Source organism: Hyperolius riggenbachi, chromosome 8 (assembly GCF_040937935.1).
Source record: "Hyperolius riggenbachi isolate aHypRig1 chromosome 8, aHypRig1.pri, whole genome shotgun sequence".
NCBI lineage: Eukaryota > Metazoa > Chordata > Amphibia > Anura > Hyperoliidae > Hyperolius > Hyperolius riggenbachi.
The window spans coordinates 40,421,456-40,445,160 of record NC_090653.1 but is presented as its reverse complement, the minus strand read 5'-3'; the positions used below and the strand labels follow the sequence as shown (position 1 = coordinate 40,445,160).

Here is a 23,705-nt window from a genome sequence, read left to right as displayed (position 1 = left end):
TCAGCTGATTTCTACTAGAAAACAATCAAAATTATGATCAGCTGGCATGTTGGGGCAACAATCTTTAGCAGATTCCATCACAGTGATCTGATCTGGTGGACAACGTTTAAAGGTGCCATAAACAGTACAATTCCGTGGAAAATTGTTTCTGATCACCAGGGTAATCAGTAAATGTGGTGCACATTGATACAAAAATTCCTGCTAGCCAATCAGATCAATGGGATTGATAAAAAAGGATTAATTCCATTAATATGAGTAAATTGGTTAGTATGAATTTGGCCATTAACCCGCGAGGTAAATATTTATCTACCACGATCCAGCGCAGGCGCAGTAGCAGCTCTCTGATCAGGCTCAGGCGGCAATATCCGCACCTGATTGGGTCTGCAGGCGTCTCACTGGTACTCACTGGTACTGAAGTGGTTAACTTAGAAGCATTACGGACACAGTATTTGTGTAGGCTAAAAAGAAATGTGGCAATAAATACTATCAACATCGTACCAGCAGGAAAAATTGCTATCCTTGTTCCAACCTCTTCCTACGGTTTTGAACCAATGTACTGTAAACATTTTGTCTCTGCTATTGGTCTTCCTTTCTGTGACTTAACTTCCCTGGCGTTATGATTATTTCCAGATTTAGGGTCTAAAAGCCATGCATTTTTTCACAAGCTTTTAGACCCTAAAAACAAGAAAAAAAAGTACGACAGAGAGACCTGCAGCAGCTCCTGCATGTAACTCACTCAGGCACGGGAATACCGGTCTGAGCTGCGGATTTCCGTCCTGAACCTGACTCGGGATTAACAGACGGTAATTTAAGATGTGTTCCTGAAAGTGAATATATGCATGGACTGCTAGAACAGATTTTTTATTGTTCATTTTTATCATTAATAGTGTACCTGTGTGAGTTCATATATTTATGTAGCGTTTGTCCGGTTTCAACCATATAAATTGCTTTGGGGCATTTTGCAAACATGATCAGATATACCAGATTAGTGAACTAACAGGAAAAGGTGCCTTATATTTTGCATTCCTGTTGTATACCTGGTATTGATATCCTGTTGGTGGAGTAGATATGTCCACAGGTCTTGCAACTTTTTTGTCGGCAGAAGGATGTTCCAATCTTTTTTAAATTGGGTGGCTGTCGATATGCCAGGAGGGCAGGATCAGGAAATATCTGTCTAAGTTTGTGATCCTTAAATTACCTTCTGGTTACTGTTCTAAAAGGTGGCTTTAAGTCACAGAAAGAAAGACTAATAGCAGAGACAAAATCTATACATTGGTTCAAAACTGTAGCTAGGTTGAGTTTTGAACAAGGATAGCATTTTTTTGTGCTGCTCTGATGTTGATAGTATTTAATGCCACATTTATTTTCAGCCTAAACAAATACAATATCCGTTATGCTTCTAAGTTATCTATTGAACTCGGAATATGAACTTGGAGTCCCAGTGGTGCTTGAGTAAACAAGAGGTCTTATCTAGCTCTCGTAAATTAGCAAACATCCTTTCAAGATCCCATTTGGTTAGTCTGTTGTAATTAAGGCATCCAAATCCCATTTATTTATGTTTGCAAAACAATCTATGTATCTCCTTCTGATGTATACTGTATATAAGCTGTGTGTTCTAACAACTTGTCAGCATACAAGAACAGAGTCTGAAGAAGGCTTATTGGCTGAAAGCTTACGCTTTTTTTTAAGTTAGCCAATATTATTATTATTGTTATTAATATTTTTTATTTATATAGCGCCAACATATTCCGCAGTGCTTAACAAAGCACAATAAGACAACAAGGGGAACATAGATACAACCAAAAAATGTACAGCAGAGTCTCAAGCAGCACAAATATTGCGACAAAAACAGTAAACATTAGGAGGAGGACCCTGACCTTGCGAGCTTACACTCTAATGGGTAGGGGGGGACACACTAGGTAAGGGGGTGGAGAATGGATGAGGCAGTGACCCTTTGCCTCTGATCACATTGTGAACAGATAAGTAAATAGAGGCTCTAAAATGTTATAAGCTTGTCTGAAAAGGTGTGTTTCAAGAGTGCGTTTGAAGATGTCCAGGTTTGGAGCATGGCGTACAGGCTGTGGAAGAGAGTTCCAGATGAGGGATGATGCTCGTGTAAATTCCTGGATGCGAGCATGAGAGGAGGTGATCAGCTTAGACAACTCGTGAAGGGCTTTGTATGTTAGAGTCAGGAGTTTGAACTGGATCCTCTGGGTAATGGGTAGCCAGTGGAGAGAACGGCACAGTGGGGCTGCATCAAAGGGGCACGTGGAAAGATGAATGAGGCGGGCAGCTGAATTTAGAAGGGATTGGAGAGGTGCTAGCCTGTTTTTTGGTAGACCACAGAGCAGGGTGTTGCAGTAGTCTAGGCGGGAGATTATTAAGGCATGTACAAGCATTTTGGTGGCCTCTTGTGTTAGGAAGAGACGGATACAGAATATATTTTTGAGCTGGAAATAGCAGGTGGTGGTTAATGAGGCAATGTAAGGTTTAAAGGAGAGCTCTGAGTCAAGTATAACCCCCAAGCAATACATGGTATCATCCTGATTCAAAACTCCTTGCTTTTACTAGTGGCTAACAGTATAATATTTGAACCTTTGTATGGAAGCTGACTAAAGATTAGAAAATTGCCTAAGGCTCCCTGCACACTGCAAATCCGTTTTCTGATTCGGATTCCGATTTCATTTCCGATTTTCAATTCTGATTTTCCCTGAATACATTCAACAGAAAAACGGATCAGAAAATGCAGCATGCAGTAAAGATTAAAAATCTGAATCTGAATCGGAGGTAAAAAAACGATTAAAAAGCAGAATCGGAAATGCATGCAGTGTGCAAGAGGCCTTAGACAGTCAAAGCGTAAATCCAGGATTTCAACCTTTAATATCATGCTATAATATTTCAGGGAAGTCCTATATAGAACTAGAACTATAGATACAATGCTTTATCTCATCAGGTTTTTTTTTTTTTTACTATTCTTGGTTTGCTTTTGAGATCACACTCTTATGATTGTGTTTCTTTCGGATGAGTGAAAAACGGTGCCTAGCGCCAATGGTATACAAACGGCGCCTCATAGACTTTAATTATAAAACGATACTTATAGTTTTTAAGTTGAAATAATGGCGCAGGATGTCATTACGAAATGTATCGTTTTAATCTTCATCTTTTTTTTTCTTAAAACCTTATTTATAGTTTCAAATTGTTATCTTTGGTTGGCATTCTAAAAGTTTATTTTTATTTAATAACCGTGTTATACCTAATAGCCTTAACTAAACCGCCGCATTCCCGACGCTCTAATCTAACTAATTGCCCCCAAACTCCCCGGGGGGCAATCCGGGCTTCGTTTCCCAGTGAGGCGGGGCTAGGAGCTGCAGCGCTGCCTCACACTTGTCTGTCAGCGGCGGATCTCCGCCTCTCCCCCACCCCTCTCAGTCTTCCTTCGCTGAGAGGGGCGGGGGAGAGGCGGAGATCCTCCGCTGACAGACGCGTGTAAGGCAGGGCTGTAGCTCCTAGCCCTGCCTCACTGGGAAACGAAGCCTGGATTGCCCCCCGGGGAGTTTGGGGGCAATTAGTTAGATTAGAGCGTCGGGAATGCGGCGGTTTAGTTAGGGCTATTAGGTATAACACTGTTATTAAATAAAAATAAACTTTTAGAATGCCAACCAAAGATGACAATTTGAAACTATAAATAACGTTTTAAGAAAATAAAATGAAGATTAAAACGATAAATATCGTTTTTTAAAAATATCGTTCTAATAATGGCGCCATTATTCGGCCGGCGCCATTTTTAACTGTACCCGTTTCTTTGCTGCTTTCCTTTTGACTCATTTAGGGAGATGAGTCAGCCAGCTGGTTAGAGAAAATATCTAAAAACTTTTCCAACTGATAGCTTGTGAATGGTAAAGCATTCTCAAAATCCAATGAGAAAGCTTTGCTTTTCTTCTTTAAATAATTTGGAGTTTGCAGTAATATAGGAAACATGTGTCCATTTGAAAATACACCCATACAGGGGCTCATAATGATCCTAATTTGAATAGTGATCAAAAGGGCATCTTTTGATCTAAAAGTTAAAAAAAAAAAAAGTAATTTGGGTGGTTTTGTAGTTCTTAATGTGGTGAATAGAGATGGCCCGAACCTCCGATTTTAGGTTCACGAACCCGGGTTCGCGAACCTCCGCAAACTTGCGAACTTTTGCAAACCGCAATAGACTTCAATGGGGAGGCGAACTTTGAAAACTAGAAACATTTATGTTGGCCACAAAAGTGATGGAAAAGATGTTTCAAGGGGTCTAACATCTGAGTTTTTGCATGGATGAGTGGGATAGACGCCAAAAGTCCCGGGGAAAATCTGGATGTGACGCAAAGCAGCGTTTTAAGGGCAGAAATCACATTGATTGCTAAATTGCAGGCCTAAAGTGCTTTCAAACATCTTGCATGTGTTTACATCAATCAGGGAGTGTAATTAGAGTATTGCTTCACACTGACACACCAAACTCACTGTGTAATGCACCGCAAACAGCTGTTTGTGTAGTGACGGCCGTGGTGGACTATTGTGCAGTGCACACCATGGCGAGATTGCTATTCCTCACTCAGTGATGTCTGGTTAGGTAATGTCTGTCTGCCTTATCAACTTTCGATGGTTCTTTCTCTACCATTGTTAAAGCTTACATCTTTTTTTTTACATTACATTTTTCACTTGCTGTTCAGTACCTGCAACGAGAATCTATTATGGAGGGCAAGTCTGCCATTGTGACCAAGGGTAATTGCCGGGGAATAGTTCCTGGTGTGATTCCGATCATGGGTCTAGTCCTAGAAAAAGAAGTGAGTGGACTAACCCTAAAAACATCTGCGCCGGAAAATGGGCGTGGTTACTCATAGTGTGGGTGTGGTCATGGGTGGGGCAAAATATACATGGCCTTAGCAGTGGTATAAAAGGTCTGCCAGGGGAAGTTTGAGCTCTGTCGTAGTGTATCCCCAAAAAGTAGATGTAATCTGACAGCATTTCACCAAAAATACACATAATCTGGCAGAGGTTCCTCCAAAATACAGATAATATGGTACTGGTTCCCCCAAAATAGACAATCTGGCAGCAGCAGTTCCCCCAACATACACATAATCTGGAAGCAGTTCCCCAAAATATGTGAAACCTGGTAGTGGATCACCCAAAATACACGTAACACCCAAAATACATGTAATCTGGCAGCAGTGGTCCCCCAACATACACAATCTGGCAGCGGTTCCCCAAAATACACGTAATCTGGCATCAGCGGTTCTCCAAAAATACAGATCTGACAGCAGTTCTCCCAAAATAGGTACCCCAAGTATAGCTAGCTAGGTCTATAGGTGTCCCCAGTATAAGTAGCCATGTGTATAGTTGTCCCCAGAATAGGTGGCCAAGTGTATAGATGTCCCCAGAATAGGTAGCTAGGCCTATAGGTGTCCCCAGTATAGCCAGGTGTCCCCAGTAAATGTAACCAGGTGTTCAGGTGTCCCCAGTATAGCCAGGTGTATAGGTGTCCCCAGTATAGCCAGGTGTATAGGTGTCCGCAGTATATGTAGGCAGGTGTATATGTCCCCAGTATATGTAGCCAGGTGTATAGGTGTCCCCAGTATATGTAGCCAGGTGTATAGTGGCCCCAGTATATGTAGCCAGGTGTATAGTGGCCCCAGTATATGTAGCCAGGTGTATAGTGGCCCCAGTATATGTAGCCAAGTGTATAGTGGCCCCAGTATATGTAGCCAGGTGTATAGTGGCCCCAGTATATGTAGCCAGGTGTATAGTGGCCCCAGTATACGTAGCCAGGTGTATAGTGGCCCCAGTATACGTAGCCAGGTGTATAGTGGCCCCAGTATACATAGCCAGGTGTATAGTGGCCCCAGTATATGTAGCCAGGTGTATAGTGGCCCCAGTATATGTAGCCAGGTGTATAGTGGCCCCAGTATATGTATCCAGGTGTATAGTGGCCCCAGTATATGTAGCCAGGTGTATAGTGGCCCCAGTATATGTAGCCAGGTGTATAGTGGCCCCAGTATATGTAGCCAGGTGTATAGTGGCCCCAGTATATGTAGCCAGGTGTATAGTGGCCCCAGTATATGTAGCCAGGTGTATAGTGGTCCCAGTATATGTAGCCAGGTGTATAGTTGCCCCAGTATATGTAGCCAGGTGTATAGTGGTCCCAGTATATGTAGCCATGTGTATAGTGGTCCCAGTATATGTAGCCACGTGTATAGTGGCCCCAGTATATGTAGCCACGTGTATAGTGGCCTCAGTATATGTAGCCAGGTGTATAGGTGCCCCCCCAGCTGGAGGGGAGCAGCGCAGCAGAGAGGAGCATTGGGCAGAGCAGCGGGAAAGGGCGGACGTTCCCCCCCCCTTCCCTCACCTTAGGGCTCCTATCCCTTGCTCTCCCCTCCATAACATTGCAGCGGTGGCTGGCGGGCGGTGGCTGGCGGGCGGTGGCTGGCAGCGGCGGCGGAGGGCGGGACTTACCTCCTCCAGTATTCCGGCGAGTGGACGCTGTGCCTATGCGTGCAGCTAGTCTGGTCTAGTGAAGACCAGACTAGCTGCACGCACGGCGTCCACTCGCTGGAACACTGGAGGAGGTAAGTCCCGCCCACCGCCGCCGCTGCCAGCCACCGCCCGCCCGGAGCACCGCCGCCAGCCACCGCCGCAATGTTATGGAGGGGAGAGCCAGGGAGAGGAGCCCTAAGGTGAGGGAAGGGGGGGTCGAAACGTCCGCCCTTCCCCGCTGCTCTGCCCAATGCTCCTCTCTGCTGCGCTGCTTCCCTCCAGGGTGCTAGGGAGGACGGCGTCCACTCTCCAAGAAAAGTGAGTGGACGTCGTCCCCCCGCGTTCACGCAGGACTCGACCCCTGATTCCGATCCAGAGTTGTAGCCTAACAAACGGCTACCACCACACATCCAGGCAAGGAGGGCAGCAGGCATGCCCGCCCCGAGGTAGTGACCAAAAATAACAATACAGGACTCAGGAGGACTTTTGAGGCCCTAACGTAATGAATCAACTTTAAATCCTTTAACTAGAATCAGTTATAGAGGGCAAGTCTGATGGTGCCTTCACTGCGATTCACCAGGTTGGTCTCCGGCAAGAATCTGTTATGGAGGTCAAGTCTGCCATTGCGACCACTGACCAAGGGTAATGGCCGGGGAATTGTTCCTGGTGTGATTCCGGTCCCGAGTTGTAGCCTAATAAACGGCTACCACCACACATCCAGGCAAGGAGGGCAGCATGCATGCCCGCCCCGAGGTAGTGACCAAAAATAACAATACAGGACTCAGGAGGACTTTTGAGGCCCTAACGTAATGAATCAACTTTAAATCCTTTAACTAGAATCAGTTATGGAGGGCAAGTCTGCCATTGTGACCACTGACCAAGGGTAATGGCCCGGGGAATCATTCCTGGTGTGATTCCGGTCCGGAGTTGTAGCCTAACAAACGGCTACCCCCACACATCCAGGCAAGGAGGGCAGCAGGCATGGCATGCCCGCCCCAAGGTAGTGACCAAAAATAACAATACAGGACTCAGGAGGACTTTTGAGGCCCTAATGTAATGAATCAACTTTAAATCCTTTAACGAGAATGCAGTGAAAGGTATGCAGTGACTGCAAACAGCCGTTTGTGTATTGACGGCCGTGCTGGACTGGTGCGCACCATGACGAGAGTGCAGGTGATAGTGGCTTTACAGCCCATATGGTCACCGGGCTGTGGTAGCTCAATGATAGAACAACAGTGACTGTCCAACTGATCAAATTTGGTCTGTCCACAATAAAGCAACTACCTTATTATCTTGGGTGTGCCCCCCCCCCCCCCCAAGACACTCATATAGCCGGCAGTCATTGCTTCATTGTAATACTCGGTAAGGTAACGATCACAAAGGGGAATTGGCACATGTACATGCCTTTTGTTTTGTTGTTGCAGCTGCAGTGCAGCCAGAAAAATTAGGCAGGCATGTACACGCACCAGAAAAATTATTATAGCGGCCGCTGCTAGCAGCGGCCTTAAAAATTCAGGAATCCGCCTGGAATCCTGGACCCTATTGGTTGTGGCGGAGAAGGCAGTCAAGCAGCCTGCAGGCAGAGATGCTGTGTGGGGACCGACTTAGTCTTGGGGCAGGCAGTCACACGGTATGCAGGCAGAGATGCTGTGTGTGAGGACTGACTTAGTCTTCGGGTGGGCAGTAGCCCTCCGGGATCCATGCCTCATTAATTTTGATAAAGGTAAGGTACTGAACACTTTTGTGACTTAGGCGACTTCTCTTCTCAGTGACAATGCCTCCAGCTGCACTGAAGGTCCTTTCTGACAGGACGCTTGAGGCAGGGCAAGACAGAAGTTGGATGGCAAATTGGGACAGCTCTGGCAACAGGTCAAGCCTGCGCACCCAGTAGTCCATCGCTGCTCATACTGTCAATGGTTCTTTCTCTACCAGAAAGCGTACGGCCGGGGAGTCAGGGTTCGATTCCGGTCCGGAGTTGGAGCCTGAGAAACGGCTACCACCACACATCCAAGGAAGGCAGCAGGCATGGCATGCAAGTCCCGACGTAGTGACAAAAAATAACAATACAGGAGGACTTTCGAGGCCCTGCTGTATATGACACTAATCGACTTTACTACATTTCACGAGAATCTGTTATGGAGGGCAAGTCTGCCATCCATTCAAGTGTAAGGTATGCACTGACTGCCAGGTATAATACAATGTGCAGTCACAGATGCAGTGAAAGGTATGCAGTGACTGGTATTACAATACAATGTGCAGCTGTCACACACGTGCAGTTAACAGGTATGCTCGGAGTGGTATATTACACAGCGTGCGGTCACACAGGTATGGTGAACAATTGTGCAATGACTGGTATTGCAAATGTGCACCTGTCACACACACAGGTACCGGACAGGCACAGTGACACTGAGTGCGCTCACGTAGGTAGGTGGGTGCACTGAAGGGAACAACAGGTAGTTATATGCAGTGATGGGTATTACAATGTGCACCTGTCACACACAGAAAGGTACCGGACAGGCACAGTGACACTGTGTGCGCTCACCTAGGTAGGTGGGTGCACTGTGAACAACAGGTAGGTATTTGCAGTGATGGGTATTTTATAATGTGCACCTGTCACACACAGACAGGTACCGGACAGGCACAATGGCACTACGTGCGTTCATGTAGGTAGGTGGGTGAACTGAAGGGAACAGGTAGGTATATGCAGTGATGGGTATTACAATGTGTACCTGTTGCACACAGACAGGTACCGGGCAGGCGCAGTGACACTGCATGCGCTCACGTAGGTAGGTGGGTGCACTGAAGGGAACAGGTAGGTATATGCAGTGATGGGTTAATTATATTGTGCACCTGTCACTCACAGACAAGTACCGGACAGGCACAGTGCTCACGTAGGTAGGTGGGTGCACTGTGAACAAAAGGTAGGTATATGCAGTGATGGGTATTACAAATGTGCACCTGTCACACACACACACAGGTACCGCCGTGAACAGGTGCAATGACTGGTGGTATTAACCTACATGCGCTCACATAGGTAGGTAGGTAGGTGCACTGAACAGTGAACAGGTGCAGTGATTGGGATGGGATTACAAATCTACAGCTGCCTGTCACACACACAGGTAGTCACTGAATGTGCTGGGCCTGGCAGTGGCACAGTAGCAATTACTCCAAAGGCCAGCTGCGACTGACTGACAGGGCTATATATAATGCAAGTGGGCCACACAAAAAAAAAAAAGTAGATCACAATAACAAGATTAGCTCTCAAAAGAGCTGTTGAGGGGTGTTTTTTTTTAGCAATAAGAATCAGCAAGGAGCAAGCTAACAGGCCTACAAGAGCCTAACTAAGCTTTCCCTATAGCTCGCTATGCAGCAGCTCTCCCTTCTCTAATGACTGCAGGCACACGAGTGAGTCCAATGCCTGACGCTGCCTGCCTTTTATAAGGGGGGGGAGTGGCTCCAGGATGGAGTGTAGCCTGATTGGCTACAATGTGCCTGCTGACTGTGATGTAGAGGGTCAAAGTTGAACCTAATGATGCACTATGGGGGCGAATCGAATTTCCGGAAAAGTTTGCGGCTCTCCGCGAACGCGAACCACAGAAGTTCGCCGGCGAACTGTTCGGGCCATCTCTAGTGGATGAAAACACTTATGCCCCCTAGGACTGATCTGTGGCCCAATTAACGCATGTTTCTCCTGATTGTGCTATCAGTCTTTAAATTGCCTAAAGCCGTTTGTAAGTTTGCCAGTCAGTAGCATGGCAGTGTCGAGAATCCAGGCATATGTAAAGTGAATCATCCAGAAATGTCAGTCTCGTAAGAAGTTGGTCATTGCAAATAATTGTACTACAAAGCATTGGAAGTAAAAATCACCCCTGCAACCCCTGCTATTACAGGGAGGCCAGGAGGCCTTGGGGACCCCTTCTCCTCCCTCTCCCCAAACGCAAGTGCAACCAATTAGCAAAGAGACATCCCCGTTCGCTCACAAAAACTGTCCCCGCCACCTCCTCCTGACATGCAGATTAGCGAGTAGCGGTAACGTATAATTTATTTCCAGATGCTGTGCATGCTCTGCTGCCATTCACCAGCTCCCAATCATATGACCCACATGGAGTTCTGGGACCAAGGGGACCCCATGCTATCATTTTTGCAGTGGGGGGAGGGGTCCTATTAAGTCTAGTTATGCCTCTGCAGCAAAGGATAATTATCACATGGAGTGAAGTTCATTAACCCATTTCCCGTTTGAATCTTTCTGCAGAGAGACATGTTCTCCAGAATACTCGTGGCTTGATTGTTGAACATTTTAATGTGACCGATGTCATATACCGGTATACAGTAGACGGCAACGTGATTCCAATGGATCAAGTGTTTGAGTTGTTTGATGATCCTATCCTTAAACAAGTTAATGGGATTGGACGGAAGGACAGTGACGTGCTTGAAGGAGTAAAAAATATTGTGGAGTCCGAGTTCAGAGGAGAGATCGATGATAAAGAAATTTTCATCAAATGTGAGATTTTGTTTACATATACTGTTACCATGACACTAAATACCTGTATGGTTGTCAAAGCCATCATATGGAGTGCCCAGGTAACCTTACCTGGGTACCCTATATGAACATTCTTCCAGTCTCCCATTACTCTGCACATCTGGTTTCTGAAGATGTAGCAAGGGAAAAGTAGATATTTTATATTTTCTCCTTAAAGTCATTGGGAGTCATTTAAAAAAAAAAACAACTTACCTAAGAAGAGGAAAGGCTGAGCCTTCCCGCTCCAATCCAGGTCCCCATTCCAGCGCTGGTTCCCCCAGTGGCAGTATTCAACCAATTTGGTCAAATACTGTTGTCTTCGCCTCCCAATCGAGGCTTCGAAAGTCTTCTGGAGCCCGAGTGCTCCCAAAGACGGACCGCTGCATAGTGCGCACGCACAAGCGCCCTCTCTCGCACGTGCGCAGTATGGAGCCGCCTGTCTTCAGAAGGAATCAGCTCCGAAAGACTTCCGAAGTCCCCGGCGGCAGGGGATTCAAATGGGGAAGCTAGCACCGCACCAAGGGAACCGGGAGAGTAGAGGAAAGGCTTTATAGGCCTTCCCTCTCCTTAAAGTGAACCAGAGACGAAGCACCCTCATGTATTTTACCATATATATCAGAGGGAACATTAGAGAAAACACCTACCCTGCTCTCTGTTTCATTATTCACTGCTAAGCCTGCTTGTTATCAGCCCTGATAAAATCCCCAACTGAGCATTCAGTCTGGCTTTGCTCAGAAATTGGGCTTGAAAAGACATCAGAAGACAGACTCAGCTATAATGATTCCTGAGCAAAGCCAGACTGAATGCTCAGTCTGGGATTTTATCAGGGCTGATAACAAGCAGACTTAGCAGTGAAGGATGAAAGAGAGAGCAGGGTAGGTGTATTCTCTAATGTTCCCACTGATATATATTGTAAAATACAGGAGGGTGCTTCGTCTCTGGTTCACTTTAAGTAAGTATCTGGCTTTTTTTAAAATTACTCCCAGTGACTTTAAAGGACATCTTTAGCGAGAGGGATATGGAGGCTGACATACATTTGTTTCAGGATGTCTGTTAATTAAAAATTACCTTTTAAGCCTTTATGAAGACTGTCATACTGTATTTATTTTCTATTAAACAATACTAGTTGCCTGGCTGTCCTGCTGATCCTCTGCCTCTAATACTATTAGCCACAGGCCCTAAACAAGCATGCAGATCAGATGTTTCTGAATTAGCCAGGTCTGTGATTTAGACTGTGGTCAAAGAGACCAGAAGGACAGCCAGGCAACTGGTATGGTTTAAAAGGAAATGAATATGGCAGTCTCCATATCCCTCTTAGGGCTGGTGCACACCCAGCGGGTTTTCTGGCGTTTTTACAGCCGCTTGCAGCTGTGGAAACGCGTGGGTAATGTTTTTCAATGGGGTGGTTCACACCAGAGCGGGAGGCGTTTTGCTGAAACGCATACTCCCGGGGTGAGGCATTTTTTTGATAGCAGAGGCATTTGTGCCTCCAATGTTAAGTATAGGAAAACCGCAAACCGCTCTGAAAAACGCCAGTTCAGAGCGGTTTTGCAGGTGTTTTTGTTACAGAAGCTGTTCAGTAACAGATTTACTGTAACAATATATGAAATGTACTACACCAAAAAAGCTACCCAAAACAGCAAAAAGCTAGCTGAAACGCTTCATAAAAAAAAGAAAAAGCGTTTGAAAAACCGCTAGCGTTTTGCGGATCTGCTAGCGGTTTTTGGTGTGCACTGGGCCTTAGTTCAGGTGCACTTGAAGTGTGAAACCTTAGAAGAAGTTGCCGAGGTGGATGGCTAATAATGCAGACTAGCAGAACTCACAGTGGAAGCAGAAGTTACACTGTGCTCACGGCTTGCAGAATTAAGCTGACGTCCAATTTCAAGAGTATAGAGCCGGACGGGTTACATACAGTAACAACAAAATATGAGATGAGAGTGGCCTGCTAGCCGTTTCATGGATCTCCTCGCTTCCTCAGAGGCATTTGACAAAGCAGTGAGACCCATTAAATAGCTGTCGGGCCACTCTGTCTCATGCATGAAATAGAGGCGCAAGGAAAAAATGGGCGGGGGGTAAAGCCAATATAATTAACGATAAATGCCTATTTAACGCCAAAGCATTGTATTTATAATAGGTTCACAGTTTTAGAGCACATAAAAATAACTCAGAAGACAGCTCTTAGATGTAAAAGATAACATTAAGTGAATAAATACTTAGCTATGGAATGATGGTCAGATGATGATGATGGTCAAACGTCCAGATGTCTTTCAGCTTGGTCAGAGATAAGTTCAAAAATAGTCCTAAGGGGTCCCATATGCCATAATAGGTAATAGGCAAAGCTGCTAGCAGTCCCAAATGAAGTCAGTGTTATAGGGTGTTGGTTCCCTTTTATACCCATACAGACAAAGACACATTCTTTCCAGTGACACTGCGCTCAATACCCTTCACAATGTCCTTAGATTGTAGGCTGCCATTTATAAATGAGAGGGAGTCCCACCAAGCAAGTCCAATTACAATAGTAGTGACATGCAATCAATTCGCAATCTTCTTAAAGAGACACTGAAGCGCAAAAAAAATTATGATATTATGATTTGTATGTGTAGTACAGCTAAGAAATAAAACCTTAAGATCAGATACATCAGTCTAATTGTTTCCAGTACAGGAAGAGTTAAGAAACTCCAGTTGTTATCTCTATGCAAACAAGCCATTAACTCACGGACTAAAGCTGGCCATACACTGGCCCGATTTGCCGCCGTTTCGACAGCAGATTCGATCACTGGGATCGAATCTGCTGCCAATCGTTCACGCTACACGCCGAATTTTGATCCATTTCGTCCGATCCCGTCGATCGCTCCGTGCGGAAAATTACCGTCGATCGCCCGCGGGTAGGGAGCGCGTCTCTAGCGGCGTTCGAGTGCCCGACGACCGACGCAATAGAGCCGCATACATTACCTGCTCCGCCGGCACGTCTACGCCCGGTCACCGCTGCTCCGTGTCCGCGCTGGTCTCCGGCATGCTTCAGTTCCTCCTGCCCGGCAGGAAGTTTAAACAGTAGAGGGCGCTCTACTGTTTAAACTTCCTGCCGGGCAGGAAGAAGTAAAGCATGCTGGACCTGGAGACCAGAGCAGAGACGGAGCAGCGGAGACCTGGGGACTGGAGTCGCGCCGGCGGAGCAGGTAATGTATGCGGGCATGCGGGGGGAGCGGCGGCAGCACCACCACCACAACAGATTGTGATCAGTTTCAGGCTGAAATCGGTTCACAATCTGTTTGCAGTAAAGGTAGCCATACGATCCCTCTCTGATCAGATTCGATCAGAGAGGGATCTATCTGTTGGTCGAATCTGATGGCAAATCGGCCAGTGTATGGCCACCTTTAGTCTTAGTCGTGGAGAGGGCTGTTATCTGACTTTTATTATCTCAACTGTAATTGAACTGTTTACTTTTCCTCTGGCAGAGGAGAGTTCATTACTTCACCGACTGCTCTGAAAGACTCATTTTGAATGCTGAGTGTTGTGTAATCTGCACATAATATAGAATGATGCAATGTTAGAAAAAACACTATATACCTGAAAATAAAAAGATGAGAAGATTTTCTTTGCTGCTAATCTTCTAGTAATTATTCATAGTACACAACCAATTCACTATATCATATTTTTTTTTTCGCTTCAGTGTCTCTTTAAAAAGTTGGGTATCTTAAAAATAAGCAGAGAGAGAGATGCAAGTCTCAACAATATCGCCCTTGTGCGCAGCACATATAGTGAGGTAACTGCCACCTATTTAAGAGACCACAACCTCCCCTATGTGCTTCTGCTCACCAGATATATTCTTTCACATTTGCATATCACAAACTTCCGTAGTCATATAGCTCCTGCTGTCACCCCTCACGTGTCCTGCTCGAAAGAGTTCCAGCGACCAGCATACGTTTACCCAAGCTCTGCAGGGTACAACAACTGGAACAAATGACAGCTAACTTAAAGGACACCCGAGGTGAAAATAAACGAATGAAATAAACAATTGTATCTATCCTCCTTCTCCTAAAAATTACTTTTTAAGATATTCCAGTTTTATTTCATATTTAAATCTACTTTTTAAGTTTTTACTGTTTTATTGTTTTTGCTCAATGACACATTCATTGAAGTATGCCAGAGCTAAAATCTATGAACTGTTGACCATTTTTATCTCTTTCCTGCTCTCAGAAGCCATTTTCTGCTAGGAAAATGTTTTATAGTTTTAATTTCTGATCAGTGAGGGTCACACTGTAGTCTGACCCAGTTCTGACTCTGACAGGAACTGCTACTTACATACCTGATGTTTAACTCTTTCAGGCAGAGAAAGAAAAAAAAGGAACACAGCATAGTTATTTGTGTGCTAGGCACTGTACATACACGTCTATCTCATCATGTCACATGGCACCTCGGGTATCCTTGAAGTGCCTGCACACTGTTGCCCAGCTCTATGCTGTTGAAATTGGATGTAAAAGCCTACAAGGAAGAAAAGGTTAAAAGTTGATACTTGTCTTAGCGTCCCAGATTCTCCTCAGGCCCTCTTCTAGTTTCCAAGCAGATGCCTGAGGAGGACTCTTGTGAACAAGGCTGCTGGAAGTTATTAACTTCAGAATCTGATTTAATAGAAAAGAAGTTCATAAGCTGTGCAAAAGAAAACTTAATGGTAGGGAAGTGATCTGAAAGTACTTAATACAGTGATATATAAAAATTACTACAAGAGAGAAGATCTTTCTATTTTTAGCAGCATTTATATGTGTAAAGTTTCCATATAACTATATTTCATCAATAACTGTGACTTCAATGTATTTACTTCATTAGATCCTGGTCCAAACGATTGCACACCAAGTCCACTAGATCCTGGTCCAAACGATTCCACACCAAGTCCACTAGATCCTGGTCCAAACGCTTCCACGCCAAGTCCACTAGATCCTGGTCCAAACGCTTCCACGCCAAGTCCACTAGATCCTGGTCCAAACGCTTCCACGCCAAGTCCACTAGATCCTGGTCCAAACGCTTCCACGCCAAGTCCACTAGATCCTGGTCCAAACGCTTCCACGCCAAGTCCACTAGATCCTGGTCCAAACGCTTCCACGCCAAGTCCACTAGATCCTGGTCCAAACGCTTCCACGCCAAGTCCACTAGATCCTGGTCCAAACGATTCCACAGCTTGTCCACCAGATCTTCATCCACACAATTCCACATCTTGTCCAGATCCCAGCAAAGGTTCCTGGTGGATGCTAGTCCAAGGGTTATCTATTTTCTGTATCATTGTTGTCCCAGTTGGATTAGGGCTTGTTATAAAGTCTTGTGGTAAGTTTAATGATCCTATGGATGATCTTTTTGTATGTCTTATAGATTGGTCATACATGTTCATCTTTTTAATGAGAAACTGCAGTGATTTTTGTTTTGTTTGTTTCTTGTATGGAGAATATACCTGGCAGCGAAGAGAATCACCTCATCGCCTCTTTCCTGGTGATGACGAGAAACTCAGCTTGCATGTAAATTTAATACAAATTGTATATACAGGTGGAATTTGAAAAATTAGAATATCATGTAAAAGTCCATTTAGCTCAGTAATTCAACTTAAAAGCTGAAATTAATATATGAAACTAGCTGATGACCCAGCGTTGTCCAGGTATGTATTTGGCTGGTGTCAACTCTGCCCACTTTTTCTAACTCTAACAAACAAACACTCAATAACCAAGTTTGTGAGCTTTGGGGTCCTTGGCATCAATAATTTGTATATTCCCATAGAAAATAAACAAATCAGATTGGTGGTTTGTGACTCCGCTCCTCTCCAGCATTTGAACCCCAGTCACCGAATGACCAACTGTAGCAATTGTGAGGCCTCTGCTATTAACAGTGTAAAAATTGCAGCAATCTAAATATTCCCCTTGAAAATCAACAGGTGAATTTTGATTGGCTATTACAGGCTCCACCCACTTCCCTGAATATTAATCTCAGTCACCCAGTAACCATCTGGGCAAAGTTTGAGAACGCTACCATTAGCAGTGTAAGAATGGCTGCAGTTTATAATTTCCCAGTGAAATTTGTTTTTGGCTTTGCCCACTTTTTGTAACCTGGACACACAGTCACTCAATAACTTTGAAGTTTGTGAGCTTTCAGGTCCTTGGCAATAATAAAAACAAATCTGATTGGCTGTTTGTGGCTTTGCCCCCTTTTCAGAATTTGAACCCCAGTGACCCAATCACCAAATGTACCAGGATTGAGGCTTGTGCCATTAACAGTGCAAGAATGGCAGTAATTTTAATATTACCCTTGAAAATAAACAGGTGAATACTGAATGGCTTCTTTAGGCTCCACCCACTTTTCTGAATATTAATCCCAGCCACCCAGTAACTAACTGTGCAAAGTTTGAGAACCCTGCCAATGCCATTAACAGTGAAGAAGGACTGCAGTTTACATTTTCCCAGGGAAATCTGTTTTTGGCACCACCCAGTTTTTGTAGCCTTGACACACAGTCGCTCAATTAGCAAGTTTGTGAGCTTTCGGGTTCCTGGCATCAAAATTGTGTGAATAGAAGTAGCTTATCCTGCAAAGAAATCTGATTGGCTGTTTGTGGCTCTGCCACTTTAGTGAATTTGAGCCCCAGTCACTTAATGACCGACTGTAGCAGGTTTGAGGCCTCTGCCCTTAACAGTGTAAGAATGGCAGCAGTTTCAATATTCCCCTTGAAAATCAATAGGTGAATTTTGATTGGCTGTTGTAGGCTCCACATACTTTACAGAATATTAATCCCAGTCATCCAGTCACCAACTGTGTCAAGTTTGAGAACCCTGCCAATTAAAAAATTGCTGAAGTCAATCTGACAAATCTGATTGGCTAAAAAAATCTGACTCCACCCCACTCAATAACTGACTGTATCAGGTTTGAGGTTAACGGTGTAAGAATGGTAGCAATGTAAATATTCCCCTTGAAAAATCAATAGGTACATTTTGATTGGCTGTTGTAGGCTCCACCCACTTTCTAAATATTAATCCCAGTCACCCAGTGGCAAACTGTGTCAAGTTTGGGAACCCTGCCATTAACAGTGTAAGAATGGTTGCAGTTTATATTTTCCCATGTAAAAAATTTAGTTGTTGGCTCCGCCCACTTTTTCTAACCTTGATATACAGTCACTTAATGACCAAGTTTATGAGCTTTGGGGTCCTTGGTATCAATAATTTGTATATTCCCATTGAAATTAAACAAATCTGATTGGCTTTTTGTGGCTCTGCCCCCTTTCTGAATTTAAACCCCAGTCACCCACTGTGCCAGGTTTGAGGCATCTGCTATTAACAGTGTAAAAATGGCAGCAATTTAAATATTCACCTTGATATTCATCAGGTGAATTTTGATTGGCTGTTGTAGGCTCCAACCATTTTCCTGAATATTAATCGCAGTCACCCAGTGACCAACTGGGCAATGTTTGAGAACCCTGCCATTAACAGTGTAAGAATGGCTGCAGTTTATATTTGACCAGTGAAATTTGTTTTTGGCTCCACCCACTTTTTTAACCTGGACACACAGTCACTCAATGACCAAGTTTGTGAGCTTTCAGGTTCCAGGCATCAAAAATGTGTGAATGGAAGCAGTTTATCCAGCAAGGAAATCTGATTGGCTGTTTGTGGGCCTGCCCCTTTAGTGAATTTGGACCCCAGTCACCCAATGACCAACTGTAGCAGGTTTGAAGCCTCTGCCATAAACAGTGTAAGAATGGCAGCAGTTTCAATATTCTCCTTGAAAATCAATAGGTGAATTTTGATTGGCTGTTGTAGGCTCCACCCACTTTCCTGAATCTTAATCTCATTCACTCAGTGACCAAGTGTGCCAAGTTTGAGAACCCTGCAATTAACAGTCTAAAAATGGCTGCAGCTTACATTTTCCCATTTAAAATGAATGGTTGAAATGTGTTTGGCTGTTTTATGCTCCGCCCACTTTTCCTGGATTTGTAACCTCGGTCACCAAGTGACCACCTGTGTCAAGTGTGGGGACTCTGGCTTGATTACTGTGAGAATGGCAGCCTCTTACATTTTTTCCATTGACATGAATGGGTGAAATCTGATTTGCTGTTTGTAGCTCCACCCAGGTGTGCAAAAAGGGGGGGGGGGGGCGAGAGACCCCCAGAACATATCATCCCAGGTAGTAAGGGATCTATATACCAAGTTTCATTAAAATTGGTCAAGACGTTTTCGAATAATCACGGCACATACACACATCTGATTTTATATACAGTATATAGATAGACTGATTACATGGGAAGTAGGGATGATCGGAAAGGGCGATTTTCGATTCTGCTGAAATTCAGAATTCCATCAGAACGAAATTCCGTAACCGTTACATTCCGGCGGTATTGTGTGGAATTCAGCAGGAGTTGTCATAAGCCATGGGACCTAGAGGTGGTTCCACGGCAGTCATTACAATTTTTGTTTGGAGCAGCAGGAGTTGCCGTAGGCCATGGGACCTAGAGGTGGTTCCACGGCAGTCATCACAATTTTTATTTGGAGCAGCAGGAGTTGTTGTAGGCCATGGGACCTAGAGGTGGTTTCACACCAGTCATAATTTTTTTTTGGGGAGCAGCAGGAGTTGTCGTAGGCCATGGGACCTAGAGGTGGTTTCACAGCAGTCATTATAATTTTCTTGGGGAGCAACAGGAGTTGTTGTAGGCCATGGGACCTACAGGTGGTTTCACGGCAGTCATTACAGCAAAATTTTAATATTAATTTACTCTGTCCAATCTTCATCGCGAATCAGTGAGCGTTAGTATGTCCACATTGTCTGTGGACAGACGGGTCCGTTGGTCAGTGACCACCCCACCTGCAGCACTAAATATTCACTCAGAAAGAATACTGGCGGTGGGGCATGTAATCACCTCCAGTGCATACTGAGCAAGTTCAGGCCAGGTATCCAGTTGATTTGTCCAATAGTCCATGGGGTCATCATTACTCTCCATATTGTCTGGAGCACTGGCCGACCCCAAGTAATCATTCACCATACGGGCCAGCCGCTGGTGGTGACCACTTTGTCCGCTGGTGGTGCTGCTGCTAGAAGGAGTGTCTGGCATTGGCTGATAAAATTCCTTCAACATACTCAGCAGGTTCACAGATTGGCTATTGGTGCTGCTGCTCGGAGTGGGACCACCAGACCTTTGCTGAGAATGATGAAGCTTGGGCCTGGGATACAGGTGCAGGAAACGCATCTTCTACCCAACGAAGAAGGGCATCTCGGATATGGTCATCCTGGCGTCTGCTTGGGAGGGGGGTATGAACTGTCGCATTTTCCCCTTGCACCGGGGATCTAAGATGTTGGCCACCCACATGTCGAGCCTTGATTTTAGAGTTTTAATCCGGGGGTCCTTATGGAGGCACTGGAGCATATGGGCAGCCATATGGAAGAGATGTCCGCCATGAATCACCTCTTCCTGGCTGTCAGAACTGTCGTCGTGTTCCAGCTCCATATCAGAATATTCTTCCCACCCCCGGACAATGGGCTCTTCCGCTTCCACAAGCTCTGCCTCCTCATCCAGGACTTGAGCATGCTCACTCACTCCCCCACTTGACTGACCACTGTTCAGTAGGGCTTTCCCCTTTGTTCAAGCAGTTTGTCAAGAGCCTTGTCCAGCATGAAGACAAGAGGGAGCACTTCTGATATGCTGCAGTGCTCCTCACTGACCACTTTTGATGCCTGCTCAAACGGCTCCAACAATTTGCACACCTGCCCAATCAGCTGTGACTGGTCCCCAGTAATGTAGTCCAGTGGCCCTGTTCTGGAGGAAGATGTCTGAGACAGGTATAGCCTGACCGCCATTCGCTGCTGCCACAACTTCTCCAGCAGGTGGAGGGTGGATTTCCACCGCGTTGGACAACTGGAAATAAGCCTGTGCTGCGGCAGGCTATGGCGGTGCTGCAGCAGTTTCAAGGCCGCGGTGGCGGTTGCGGAGCGACGGATGTGGGCTGACACTTTTCGTGCTGAGGCCACAGGAACCCATCAAAAGTGCGTAAAAATTTCTGCACTACAAAGTTGAAGACGTGGGCCAAGGAAGGTAAGTGAGTGTAGTCACCGTGTGAAATGGTGGCCAGCATGTTGGCACCATTATCAGACACCACTACACCTGTCTCCAGTTTTCAGGGGGTCAGCCACTGCCGAATCTGATCCTGTAAGGCTGCAAGGAATACAGATCCGGTTGTCCTGTTCTCATCCATGGATTCCAGTTTCAGCACTGCTTGGCATCGATGGTGCTGCAGACCAGTGTAGGAGCGGGACCACTTACTGGGAGGCTCAGCAACAGCAGACTGGCCTTGGACAGAACAGGTAGCAGAGGGAAGTAGAACAGGCCTCCCCTTCAACCCACGTGGCAGCACCACCAGCTGAGATGCCCCAGATCTTGCACCCTCCTCAGCAGCACCATGGAAGGTGACCCAACGGGCGGTAAAAGTTAGATACTTTCCCTGCCCATGCCTGCTACTCCAGCCACCCATAGTGAAGTGCACCTTGCCTCCGACAGCGTGATCCATAGACCGGCCGACACACTCCACAATGTGCTGGTGAAGGGCAGGGATAGCATTCCTTGTAAAATAATGGCGACTGGGGATCTGCCATCATGGAGAAACACTGTTCATAAGTCTGTGGAAGGGGGCACAGTCCACAAACTGGTAGGGCAGCAGCTGTTGGCCCAACAGCCTTGCCAGGAGCGCATTATTTTTCACAACAAACGGATCTGTTGCAGGGAGCATCCGCTTCCTAAGATCCCCCACTGGTGGTGCTTAAAACCTAAGACCATTTCCCCTCAGTAGTGCATAAAGCTTAAAATGCCCCGACCCCCCCCCCCCCCCCCCCCCCCCCGTGGTGCCTAAACCTTAGTTTCCCCCTGGTGGTGCCTAAAACTGAAGATGATTCCCCGCCCCGGTGGCACCTAAACCTTAGTCCCCCCCCGGTGGTGCCTAAGACCTCCCTGTTGGTGTCTAGACCTAAGACCTCCCTGCTGGTGCCTAAAACTAACACCCCCCCCCCCCCCCCCGGTGGTGCCTAACCCTAAATCTCTCTTCTAAATCCTTACCCTCCCCTTCGTAAAATCATGATATGCAGCAAATAAAGGTAGAATGAGGCATCTGGAGGTGCCCGACTAGCAGCAAGAGGGTGCAAATTCATCAGACAAAGGCGCTTGATAGATTTGCGGGCGCTTGGGTGCTTGTGAAAAAACAAATTGCAGCATCGTTCCTTCCATGGCCACTATTGGATTTCCGCAAGCCCCTGGCGGCTGTGATTCTATGGGGCATCTGACAGAAATTGCCCCCTCTTGCCACTAGTTGGGTGCCCGGAAATTAAATTGTACCTTATTGTAGCCTTTACCTTCATAGCAACATATCACGGCCATTCTTTAGCCACAGGAGGCAGCCTGGTGATGCGCTGATCCACCTTTTGCACAATTCTTTAGCCACAATTTGTGGCCAAGAAGGTAAATTTTGGTCCACTAGTGGCCAGCGCCATGCGCCCATATATCCCTGTCATGATGTAAAATCGGCTTTTATTACAGACAACTTTTTCCGAAAAGGTTCCTGCGCCCTTTTTTCCTGCTTGGTGAAAAGGGGTACTAGGTCATATATTAGATTTACCTTTTAAATTGAATTACTGAAATAAATGGACTTTTGCGCAATATTCGAATTTTTCGAGTTTCCCCCGTAGCTTGGAACTGGGCCACTCAAATGCACTTCCTTCTGATTTTGATGGCTGGACTCCAAGTTACATACAATTTGCATTAAAAATTGGCATGCAAACTGGAATTGCAACATCACATTGACCGTCTCCAATGCCTTTTTCTAATATAGATGATATTAGCTGCCAGTCACAGGTACTTTGTGCCCTTTTAAGTGGACCATACACTGATCAATATTTATGTTTGATCGACCTTTGGCTGATCAATAAACATTGATTGATATTGGGCTTAAAATCCAAATACTGTATATACTTGAGTATAAGTCTAGAAATTTAGATCTGATTCACTTCATAAAAGTATAGGGGTCGACTTATACACGAGTCACAGGCAACACTGAGCACACTGAGTGATGTGTGTACTAATAGTGACATTCCCATTTGTAGCAATTTACCCTGTGGTAAGTTATACTTTGAGGAAAGGAAAAGCCAAGAAAACACAGGTCTGGAAGTACTGGCCACAACAATTAACAAGGAAAGGGGCAGGGGGGAAATACTGGGCTGCATAAAAGGGCGTGAATAATTGCAGCACTTGGGGGCCTGGAGGCGGTATTGGCTGCACTTAAGGGACAGGAGGGGTTAAAGGCTGCAATACAGTATGCAGTGCAGTCATTAACCCCTCCTGAGCCCCAAGTGCAGCCATTAACTTTGCTGGGTAGACTCATACTTGAGTCAATAAAAAATTCCATCTTAGGAGGGTTGAATATTGGAGTCGACTTATTCCTTTGAGGTCGACTTGTATTCGAGTATATACGGTACTGCTGATCGAACAGAATGTAAAATTTCTTTCAATTGAGAATTGGGGCATCAGGCTAAACCCATTTAGGTTTCAGTAAATCCACTAAAGTCTTTTAAAGTAAACTATTATTCATCTTTTAGCTCCCCTGTATGAGTGGCAGGGCAGTGGGGGCCGGCTAAACTCGGCTGCCTAATGCAGCTAGGCAGAGCAAGCAGAAGGGGGCTG

General features: G+C 45.5%; 1 protein-coding gene across 2 annotated transcripts in view; it reads left to right on the top strand.

The window, feature by feature from the left end:
- The window catches only part of LOC137528097 (uncharacterized), a 172,699-nt gene that overhangs the window by 134,399 nt on the left and 14,595 nt on the right, over positions 1 to 23,705 (top strand). For both annotated transcript variants that reach the window (XM_068249373.1, XM_068249372.1), the window contains exons 13-14: positions 10,760 to 11,008; positions 15,851 to 16,342. In XM_068249373.1, the coding sequence (XP_068105474.1) occupies positions 10,760 to 11,008; positions 15,851 to 16,342 (741 nt within the window). The remainder of the gene's footprint in view (positions 1 to 10,759; positions 11,009 to 15,850; positions 16,343 to 23,705) is intronic.